At 30.9% G+C, this 12,474-nt stretch overlaps 1 protein-coding gene across 1 annotated transcript; it reads left to right on the top strand.

Annotated features, from left to right (window-relative positions):
• Nucleotides 1-613: 613 nt before the first annotated feature.
• Nucleotides 614-10,340, top strand: LOC25482408 (auxin efflux carrier component 6). Its single transcript, XM_013610960.3, has 7 exons — nucleotides 614-1,108; nucleotides 1,712-2,268; nucleotides 5,700-5,907; nucleotides 6,281-6,366; nucleotides 7,051-7,208; nucleotides 7,394-7,470; nucleotides 10,223-10,340. The coding sequence occupies exons 1-7, from the start codon at nucleotides 678-680 to the stop codon at nucleotides 10,287-10,289; spliced, it is 1,584 nt and encodes a 527-aa protein (XP_013466414.1). The 5' UTR covers nucleotides 614-677; the 3' UTR covers nucleotides 10,290-10,340.
• The last annotated feature ends 2,134 nt before the right edge of the window (nucleotides 10,341-12,474 follow it).

The raw sequence follows: 12,474 nt of genomic DNA, 5'->3' as shown, positions 1-12,474 counted from the left end.
CTTTGATATACAAGTTTTTGTAACCTAATAATAATCTTGGACATAATCAAGACTAACAAAAAATCAATAAAATATTGAAATTGCTTAAAAATATAATTTTTCAAAAATTTCCAATTTTTTTTTTTTTTTTTTATGATAAAGAAATTAAATTACTAAATGAAATTTGGCAAACCTACACCCTTTACATCATTAGCTATGATTAGGCCACCACATGTTGAACCACCAAAATATGCTCTAAAGGAATCATCCACATTAACTTTGAAATGTCTTCTTGAAACATATTTATAAAAAGTCTAACTCTTATGTTGATTTTTTTTTCCAACTTAAGTCATCATGATTCATTCTCTAAAAAATGTGTGAATTTTATAAACTCCATTTAAACTTATCACTAGTGAAAGGGTGAATAGAGTTTTTAGTATTTCAAGCTGACTTTTGCCACATCGAAACGTGTTATAAATCACAATCATTAACACAAATACCACTAACACTAAGCACTTTACCTCAAAAGTAAATAGAATAATTTTTTAAGGGCAAACAGGTCCAAGATTGTCCTACAAAAATATACTAACCCTTTATATATCCTTTCTCCCCCACCCCTTTCATTCCAAACCATATCAAAACATTACAATAAAAACTAAAACATTTATACATACACGCAAATCTCCATCAAACAAAGCATGGTGACAAGAGAAGATTTATACAACGTGATGTGTGCAATGGTACCTCTATATTTTGCAATGTTAGTTGCTTATGGTTCAGTAAAGTGTTGCAAAATGTTCACCCCAGATCAATGTTCCGGCATAAACCGATTCGTCGCAGTTTTTGCTGTTCCAGTTCTATCTTTTCACTTCATTTCTCTCAACAATCCTTATCAAATGGACACAAAATTTATCTTGGCAGATACAATTTCTAAGCTACTTGTTCTATTTTTTCTTACCATTTGGGCCATTTTCTTTACTAAAGGCTCATTGGATTGGGTTATAACTTTATTCTCAGTGGCTACTTTGCCTAATACCCTTGTTATGGGTATCCCTCTTCTTCAAGCTATGTATGGTGATTTTACACAAAGTCTCATGGTGCAACTAGTTGTTCTTCAATGTATTATATGGTATGTACGTAATGTTAGATAGCAGTAATTGATTTGTTCAATTTATTTCACAAACTTCCATTGAATAATATATGTTTGTACAAAATCATATAGAGGACAAACAAGTTTATTGAAATTACTTCTTTGTCTTTTTCTTTCTCAATTTTTGTAATTGAAACATAGCTTATTTTGATAAAATTCTATTAACAAACAGACACATTTTCTCTTAATTTATAACAAGATATAATAATGACCTAAATTCGAAATGTATGCTATTATGAAATATGATAAATAGAGAAATGTAAAATGTCCATAAAAATGGCATAAAATACTTTTTAAAAGAGTCTAGCGGAAGCGAACTCGATGAGGAAAAGAGGAACATTTCAGGGTTCGAGTCTGCGACCCCAACACTCTAATAACCCCGAGATAGAAATATTCTCTTAAATTCTTTGTGCATTGAATTTTTCAAAAGTTTAAAAACTATTTATTTTCGAACACAATTTCTTTTGTTTAGGTTACTTAACATATACCCTAAACGTAAATTAGTAAGTTGATTGTAATATAACACTTCACTTTTTTTGTTTCAATTTTCACTTTTTATTAACTAATTAATTTTGTGTTCAGGTATACTCTGCTTCTATTCCTACTAGAATACAGAGCAGCCAAACTCTTAATCAAAAGCCAGTTTCCAGGAACAACAGCAGCCTCCATAACAAAAATCTCCCTCGACGACGACGTAATTTCCCTCTACAGCCACGACGCACCGCTCACAACGCAATCAGAAACCGACGAAAATGGCAGAATCAAAGTCCGAATCCGACGCTCCATTTCCTCAGCACCACCAGAATCAACTTCCTCATTGGGTAAAAGCTTTACTCCTACAAGACTCTCCAATCTCTCCAACGCCGACATCTTCTCCATCAACACGCCGGGGAATTTTCTCGATAATATGACAAGTCCACAGCTGTCTGGTTATGCTTCAACGGACGCTTATTCCTTGCAGCCGACGCCTAGGGCGTCGAATTTTAATGAAATGGAGATAGTTGGCGGTGGTACGCCTGTTTGGGGGAGGTCTCCGGTGGCCGGAGGTAGGGTTTTGGATGGAGGGATGGTAGTGTGGGAATCACCTGAGAAATGGCGGGGAGATGGGGGACATGGATGCAAGGACATTACTATGTCAGGTACGTATGTTTTGGGTTATGTTTCTAACAATAGTAAATGGTGTCGTCAACGTCAAGCATGCTAACAAAAAAACAAAAGAAAAAATAGACATTTTTGTCTTGAAATCTAAGAGAAGCATGCTAACAAAATTACAAAAGAGTAAATAGACATTTTTGTCATTGAAATCTAAGAGTGGATCAGTTTAGTCTATAAAATTTATAAAATAGCAATTTAATCACTTAATTGAAGGATGTTGTTTAAGGTTTAACTCAGCTGACAAATGTCGATATTGTTAGGTTTGACACATTCGCTCATATATTTAAGATCTTGTTGAGAATTTTTTTGTGGTGTTTGCCATTTTTTTTTTGTCAGGTAGCCTAGTGGCTGGAGTTAATACATTTTAAATGTGGAGCCCCGATCCTTGCATATAATATGCATTTGTCCCTACCAACTGAGCTAAGCTCACGGGACATGGTGTTTGCCACTTTATTTACATAAAAAATAATACTCCATTCCTTACATTTTATTTGTCTTGTTTTTTTAGAAAAAAAATTGTGTTCCTATTTATAGTGTGCTTTCAATAATATTATTAAATATTTATTCTAGAAAGAAATAGATAAAATGAGATAATAAATAATTAAATGTATTATAAGAAATAGAAAATAATTCCTCAAAACAAATAAAGTTTAGTCTTTTCCTAATATATATATGTATACATAAGCTTAAAACAACAACTAATTTACAAAGTTTTTGGGATTATTTACAAATAGGTCTATAGATCTGTATAATAATTTTGAAAAAGTTAAGAAAGGAATAAAGACTACCAAATAAAGTTGAAAATATAGATCCATTAAATTATTTCAATTCTCACGTGAATAAATGTTGTCAATTGTCATGTAGCAAGAATAGCATGAAAAAAACATTTACTCTTCGTCTTATTATATGTGTCATTTCAAAATAATGTGCAATTTTTTTAAAAATAAAAATGATTAGTGATTGTTCTTGTTTGAGAACAAAATCAACTTGGGAAGAGATTGAAGGTGGTATCGGTCTATAAATGAAGGTAGCTACCAAAGAAACCATGATACCAAAGTTAGTATTAACATAATATAGTAGAAGAGTATAAAGGATGAGAAATACATGAATTAGGGCAAATTATGTTCTTTATATGCAAAGTGAAAAAGTGTTCATGAGTTTTAGGTCTTTGGGCCACAAGAAAACAATATCACATATTAATGTCATAATAAATCAGCCCTTAATTACATCAACGGTTTCGCCACATACAAATGTAGTTGGTCTCTTCGGTTTATATTCACTCAACTATTCATATATAGAATGAACTCGTCTAATGGACCAAAATACTTGGTATTGAGTCCGAGCTAACGTCGAGCCTAAAAGACAATTGTTCTCTGAATGATGAATGGACATAAATATTTGATTTCAAACATCAAAAAAAAAAAAAATCAGGTTAACAAGTGTCAAATCAAAAGTAATAGTATTGCATTTGAAACATCGATTTTTAAAATTTTAGAAAGTTAAACTTACCACTTCTCAACACAATATTTTTTCCTTTACCAATGTCCTAAATTTTCCTAAAATTTAAGGATCATGGGAGTGGCAGTTTCTTGGCAATTATACAGTAAATATCAGAGAAAACATAGGTATATGTTTGTTCTTTAGGGCATGCCCATGCGACCTTTCAGGTATTGGTTGTACGTTTTGTCCCCGACCATTGTTATGTTTTTGTCGTACTCTTATAGGCATTCATTGCTAGTGTCATAATTTGTTGAGCATCGTTTATTTGGTATAAGTTGAGTATCTATGTTTACACATGCAAGCCCTAAAAAAAAAAAAAAGTGTACACATGCAAGATTAATTTCTCAAGAGCTTTGATTAACAAAGCTCTTTGCACTCTTTAGATTATGCATTATCTTGTCCAAGGCATTTTTTTTATTTTTCTTAATTTATATATCTCTTATCATATGATTAATTACTTAATCATATGAATTGTAGCGTGGCCCTTAATGTAGGAAATAATAATTATGCTTTCAGTAACTCTTGGTAAATTGTCATGTCTATTTATATGTATCATCATAACAAAATTGCACGTGAGAAATGAATATCCAAAGTAAACACTACAAAAGGATTTATAATATCTTTCAAAAAAGATGGCTTTATAAATGATTTTCGAATCTATAGATACAGTAGAACATTAGACATGTGGTCCCTCTCACCCCCCACGCCATCTTTTCAGAGTATAAAAACCTATTTTCTGAGGCTAAATTAGAAGTTAAAAAAATAGAAAGTGGTCAAAGCAATATAGAAATAGTAGGCTTAATTGTTTATACTATAGTTTATAGTATAAATTCGTTACTTTACTTAGTCTGAGGCTTAATTGATAGTAGGCATCATTTGGTTGAGAGCACGTGTGTAATGATGCTCAAGGTACCATATGATTCCCTAATTTGTGATGGAAATAGGGATGTGGATTTTCTGTAAGTTTTATATATTTATTCCGTAAATAATCTCGATCGTTAATTTGAGATTGACCATCTTAAATTATTTAATATTGTATAAAAGCAATTTTAAATGATCTAAGATTGAAAACTTTGGGATGTAGTTACATCAAAAAATTGTTTCAATGAATACGTAGGGGTGGAAATAGGTTAGGTCGAGCCAAACTTTGTAAGGTCTAAGTTTAACCTACGTCAAAAACTATAGGTTTGAGTTTGAACTATTACCTATCATAGTCTCATTTTTGAGGCATGACCTGACCTTTTTAAAGGTCTGATGAAGCCTGAAAGCCTGTTTAAAAACCTATTTTACACTAAGTTCTAGCAACACATGTAAGCCTACTACTAAATAGGTCAAAATTTATGAAGGTCTAAAGCACATGGATATGTTTGCTACTAATAATGAAATCTTACGAATGTCTAATCACACCAATATATATGTTACTAAGTAACCAATCATATGAAGGCTCCAGTTTATGGAAGAAAAAAAAACTTGAACACTATCAATATTAGAAGATATATTATATATGAAAAGCTTAATAGGTTGGTCTAACATGCTTTTTTGTAAACCTTAGTCTGGTTAATTGAATAGACCTTATAAAAAGTTTGAGTCTGACCTTGTTAAAAAATAAGCTGGGCCGAGTTAACTTTAAATAGACTAGGTCATAGACTCCTATCGGACGATCTGGCGTGCTCCCACCTCTAAGTGTACATGACTTGACTTCTAAATTATACTAAAACCCAATTATAATTACCAAAACCTTTTCAATAATTGTTACCTAAGTCTACTTTCATCATTAATGGACAGTCTAATTATGTAAGTGGCTGAGCAAATTTGAGCTTGATGATGTATTAACATTATCTTTTGTCTAGCTTTTTTGTTTTTTAACTCAACTTGATTAATAATTTTATAATTTTTTTTGGCTAATATATGACAGATAAAGAAATTAGCTTCAGAGACAGCCTCAAAGTCTCAGTGGCAGGGGAAGTTGTGGACCCCAAAGACCAAATTGCCAGTAGCCCGAAAATGCCATATGCCTTTGTAATGTTAAGGCTTATACTTATTGTAGCTGGAAGAAAACTTTCTAGAAATCCTAACACATATTCTAGTCTATTAGGACTTCTATGGTCTCTAATCTCCTTCAAGTAAGTGATACTCTCAAACATTATCTAAAGTGAATAGGTGATCCCCATATATAATCTATCAAGCATTAATATAGACACGAACATCGAATTCAACTCTGACACATACAAAATAATAATATTTTTTTAAAATGAAAGTGATTGAATGTAACTACACATATCAGCGTTGTGTTTAACACCAAACACAGTTTTGACTATTTCGTAGCACTAGTGACCATGTGATAACGATTTTGTCATATTCTAAAAGACTTTTTTCATGTATAATTTTATGCTATATTTTTTTTAGGGAAGTTTTATGCTATATTTTGTAGTATGCACATTTTAATATTTTTTTTTAGTTGAACATTTTCATATATCTTATGATGTGTATTTGCAGATGGAATATAGAAATGCCCAGTTTGATCAAATCATCTATCAAGATCATATCTGATGCAGGTCTTGGGATGGCAATGTTTAGCTTAGGTGCATAACTACATATACTACAAATATATAGACATATATTATACATAATCATTTAATACCATGAATGTTTATATATATAAGACAGACACACACCCACTTTTACACATGGTGCTATTTTTTTCTATATATAAGAACATTGTACATTACAAATTCTCAAACCTACTGTCACAATGTGAAGGAAGAGAAAGGAACAAGAGATAAAGAAAGAACATGCATTGTCTTGTACTAAGGTGTTTGTGACAACCAAAGAAAATAAATGTCATGTCTTTAATTTTTTTTTTTTTAAGAAACTAAATTAGCCCATCAAAATTAGCACTGGAGATAATCAAACCTGAGACATTGAGGAAGAGCACACTCCCAGATCCCAAGTCAATAACATCAGGCTAACCCAAGTGGATTTCATGTCTTTAGATATTATTCTTTCAAAAAGTAAAATATTACAAATTCTAATGCATTGAATACACAAATTTACATGAAAATATACTATTGATTGAAAGAATGTCTCAGGAGCACTTGTTAGCATTTCCCTGATGATATATTATTGATTGAAAATGGGATAATGTGAAATGAAAGTGATAAATTTGCTATATGCTGTTCAGATATGAGTACCAAAATGGTTACTAATACTATATCTATATAAATTATATACAAGATAGATACTCATTTGAAATTGAATATATGCAGGGCTTTTCATGGCTCTTCAGCCTCGTATCATTGCTTGTGGCACCAAAAGAGCAGCCATGGGAATGGCCATTAGATTTCTATTTGGGCCTCTTGTAATGTCCTTATCCTCGATTGCCGTTGGATTGAGAGGGAAAAAATTGCATACTGCAATTGTACAGGTACTTTTGTTATGCATATTTGTGGAATGAGTTCATATCTGTATAGACACATGTAGCACAGGGAAATTAGGTATTATTATATCAGAAATGTGTGTATGTTTCTTCTATATAATAGAGGGAATATTAAATATAGCTAAAATAGTTGTATATATGTTAGTACTTAATTAGGTTTGACTTCTTCTCAGGCTGCTCTTCCACAAGGAATAGTTCCATTTGTATTTGCAAGAGAATATGGGCTGCATCCTGATATTTTGAGCACAGGGTAAGTTTCTAAAATTTAAATATGTGACAATTTTTCAAAACAAAACTCTTCTAAAATTAACTCTTGCAAAGTTAAATATGGGACAATCTTATTTGCTTTAGATTTATGTATAAAATTGATTGTGCATTGAAAGTTGTATGTGCCCAAAACACCGATGAGAGTTAGGTACAGCGGAAATGATTAGACTTTCACAATGTGACGAATTAAAATTTGAATCTCTTTTAAAAAAGGTGTTCGTATCTAGTTCTCAATAATGCCTCAAATATGATTACTTCATGTACATGGAACTTATGAAAATGCAAAAAAAAAAAAAAAAAAAGACCAAAAGAAATAGGTATAAACTCGAATGCTTCATGCTGTAACTAATTATTTGGTTACAACGAAATACATGTGTAAGAAAATAATTTTATCAATTTTTTGATTAAGAGGATTGGGAAAACTTAAGATGTTTAAAATAAAATAAAATTATGAAGAGTAACATTTCTTCTTTTACAAATCGATTTTGTAAAGATAAGTTGGATTTAATATATAAAAAATTTAATACTATATCAAAATCTTTTGATAAGAGACTCAAGATCATCTACTATTTATTTATATTCACATATAAAATCCAATAGTATTTGAAGTGAGACGTGTATTGAGAAACACTTATCTACCACATAAAATAGAATTAAAAACTAAAATGAGTTGACAAAAAAGTGATACAACTCAACAAGTTGGTCTTACAAGGATGAGTAATATAAAATAGGTCAAATGCATTTAAAGGTCCTTTAAGTTTTTCGTTTTTCTCAAAGTGGTCCTTTAAGTTTCAAAAGTCTCAAAGAAGTCCTTTTAGTTTTTGAATCGTTTCAAACAAGTTCTGTTGTAGATAGCATAGTTGGTAATTGCTTCCTTGAACTCATCTTTGGTACCAAATCTAGTTCCTAACACCCACTTAAAATTAGTCATCTTTTTAGGCATGATAAATGGTGGATAATGTTCTTTGTTGCTATCATCACCATCATCCTCTAAAAAGACTAGTTTGAAACGATTCAAAAACTAAAAGGACGTGTTTGAGACTTTTGAAACTTAAAGAAACGAAAAACTTAAAAGGACATTTAGATGCATTTGACCTATAAAATACCTAATAAGGAATGAGTTCCTATAATGATGCAATTTAACTTTGTTGTTAGCTCTTTATATGGGAACTGCTATTTCATTTCAGAAGATATTTTGGAGGATATAGTGCTCAGAAGAAGAAATGATGGGAAAAGAAAGGAAAGCGTGTTAACATCACACGCATCTATTGAACTTTTAATCACCCCACTTAATAAGTTGATTAATTATTATGCAAGCCATAACTAGGATACCGAATCTATCAAACCTATTATTGTCTACAACAACCAAAGGATTTGGACAAACATAATTATGCATATAATGGTGGTGTTTAAAAATGGCCATTAGTATCAAAGTGTTCGCGGTGCGGTTTGGTTCAGTTTTGAAACTAAAAGTCATCCGAATCGCAAGATAAAAAAACAGGCGGTTTTGTTTGATTTGGTTGACTTTTCAAATAAAATTCAAACCAAACCAAACCAATGTGGTTTGGGTTGGATCGGTTGATGCAGTTTTTTTTGAGACAATACATTTTTTTTGTTTTCAATATTAAAATTGAGTTAAAAATATAAAACACAACATATTTCCAACAACGTTTTCAACAATCACTACAAGAAATTAAAAACGTGGACACAAAGTAATTTTATTATGTAAGAAATATAAAATATTAAGATTTTATCATTCTCTAAAAGTTCAAGTAGCACATAAATACACTTTTGAGTTTCCATTGAGTTTCTATGAGTATTGGTCTAGGTGACATAAATTTAATTAATTTTTTTTTTATGATGCGGTTTGGCTTGGTTCGTAAAATGAAAACAGCAAATCAAACCAAATCATGCGGTTGAGTAAAAAAGTGATCCGAATACATCCAAACCAAATGCGGTTTTTTGCAGTTTCAGTTTGGATTGGTTCAGTTTGTGATTTTTCTACTGGATTGATTTGGTTTTGAACACCCCTAATTAGTATGTCTTTTCATGACAATCTTCTAGCAAAATTATAACCTTCATGCCTTATTAACATGTAATCATTACTAGTAGACAATAGTTTTGATGCTATAGACTAATTATATGGTGCACAATTAAGTTTGTGGTAAAGCATGTACAATTTTTGTTTCAAGAAAAATGTTAACAAATGTTTTTAAAGCATTGTTTAAAGGGAAGTGCTAATTTTTACTCTTGGGACATAGTTAAGAAGTAGAAATTTTTTTTTTAGAAATTGTACATTCCATATCTTAAACGTTTAAAAAGTTATATTTTCAATATAAAATTTATTATCTTTTCTATTTCTGTTTTAAGCTATTTAACTTGTGTGCCCTAAATGCAAAAAGTTATCATTTCGTTTCCTTAAACATATCTTTATAACATTTGATAACATAACTCTTAAATCAATAAATTTCACAATATCTCACTTTAATCTAAAGGTGGAACTTATTGATCTATTTGTGGAAATAAACTTGTATAAGTCTCTTTGCAAAACTTGATTTGATCCACCATTTGGAACCTGCATACATATTACATAGAGGCCACATTTGTAATGATTCATAAAGTTAAGCTAGTGTTAATTTACGATTATTTATGATCAAAGATATTAACTAAGCATATTTAATTTACATGTATGATACATAAATAGATTAAAAAAATCTTTCTATTTTCGCTTGCAGGGTAATCTTTGGCATGTTAATTTCCTTGCCAATAACTCTCATTTACTACATATTTCTTGGCTTGTGAAGACTGAGAGAAAAATTACAACTTGAAAGAAGAATCAATGAATTGAAAAAAAGAAAAAGAAAAGTAAGTATTATCCAAGTTCTAAATCATGTTGGAATTCATCATAGTAGCACGTACATTGGCAAAGATTCTAAGTTCTCCCATAATTGTGTCAGCACCGACCACCATTATATAAGATGGTTTTCCACACTATTTGCGTAGAAGATTGACTTGTGTAAAGCCACATTTCAAAAGCCAAAACCAAAAGGGTTGTAACTTTGTGTGTAATACAAGGGTGTGACTATATGGAACAGAAAGTAGTAGTAGTTGAATTTTTATTCTTCTCCACATTCCTTAATAATATTCCATATGTTCTATATTTTCATATCTTCTAATATTGTTTTGCACAAATTAAAAAATAATTTAGATCAATAATCAAATTTTAAATATTATCATTAATTTTTATTGGTTTACTCACCCATTAAATGTAAATGTAAAATTCTGATATGCTGTAAATTCTGCATTTGGTGAATTCTGCTTAAATAATTTACAACTGCATAATTGATCCAAGAAATTGTTAATATGTAAGCTTTCAAATTTGGAAATATCAGTTAAAAAGCACAATTTTTTTTTTTTTAATAAAAACTATGAACCTACCATATTGTGTAGCACAAGTGGTAGATACTTGAGTTGCTTAATCATTTAGTTTAGAGTTCGATTCATGGTCCTTGTGTATGAAAAAATATTTGTTGGAAAAAATCAACTCCTTAAATAGATCTTGTTTATCTCGAGGTGATTAGTCCTCGCAGTTGCCTGTATAAATGATATCTTTGGCCTACAAAAAGAATGAGAAGCTAAAAAAGTATTGAGGAGTTACATGAACTAGTGCTAGCCGAAAGGGAAATAAGTATTATTACCAATTATTGAGGTTGGACACTTGCTTTCCTCTTGGAGGTTAGAAAGAAAACTTTGTTGGACAAAATGTTGATCCTGTCATCTCATCTCAGATAAAAGAAAAAAGTGTATGAAAGCAACCATTAAGCAAATTTATGGTACACTGAGGTGAACTTTTTTTGATTTCATGGAGAATAGTAATGCTTGATTATATTTGAAACATAGGCATCGTTATTACAGAACTAAGCCTTCGAAAATAAGATTGTTTTTCTTTGTTATTAAATGAAACTTAAGGTGTTGTCTTTTTAGTGCTTTCATCAAAATAAAAATGAAACTTAAAGTGGGGAATGGCATGTATTTACATAATAAGGTATGCTTCAAAACTAGTGATTTCCAACAACTTACTATAGACATAAATTATGCCCAAAGAACCCAAAGACACTCTCAAATGTCTTCAATTCTTCAAATCTAGTTTTCAAAGAAGTAATTGCCATATCAACAACAACAAGAAAATAGTTAACTCTAAATGATTCTTCCGGTGATTGGTTTTCATGTTCCTCATTATTCTCTCCAAAATATATTTTTTTAATCACACGATGTTTTGTTTGAAAGATGGGCTCAACATTCATTTCAAGAGCAACACTTTTTGCAAGATCAATACTTTTTGTAAAACCTTCCTTTCGATATTTTTCAAAATATGACAACATATTTTCCAATTGTTTTATGATAGAGTCGATGCTCATGGACTTAGATTGCAACTTTTTGCCAACAGTGTTAACAGCAAATAAAATATCATACCAAACAACCACACCAAGCAAAAATTCAAAATTTTCTAGTGCATTAATCAAACTCTCCGCCTCACTCTTTGTCTTTGCATCATTATCACAAGATTCATATAATTCCGACAAAGCCAATCTTATTTGGGGACATTGAAATCTAATGGCTTTGACACTCTTAATTCGACTTTCCCAACGAATATTAGACAAATATTTCAAAGTTAAATCGGGAACATTATCAAGCAAAATTTTCCATCTCTTTGTAGATCCCGAAAACACTGAATATAAGCGTTGAATAACTCCAAAGAAAGAAATAGCCTTAACACAAGAATGTGCCATATCACCAAGAGTAAGATTAAGACTATGACAAGCACATGACATGTATAGTGCTCTAGGATTAATCTCAAGAAATCTCTTTTGAACACCTTGGTGCTTTCCTTTCATATTGGAACCATTATCATAACCTTGCCCCCTCACATCATCAACATTAAGATCAAGAGTCTTTAAAACATTTAGTAATTCATTAAAAAGTCCTA

The sequence above is a fragment of the Medicago truncatula genome, chromosome 1, assembly GCF_003473485.1.
Source record: "Medicago truncatula cultivar Jemalong A17 chromosome 1, MtrunA17r5.0-ANR, whole genome shotgun sequence".
NCBI classification, from domain to species: Eukaryota; Viridiplantae; Streptophyta; class Magnoliopsida; order Fabales; family Fabaceae; genus Medicago; species Medicago truncatula.
This window is presented reverse-complemented; position numbering and strand designations above follow the sequence as displayed.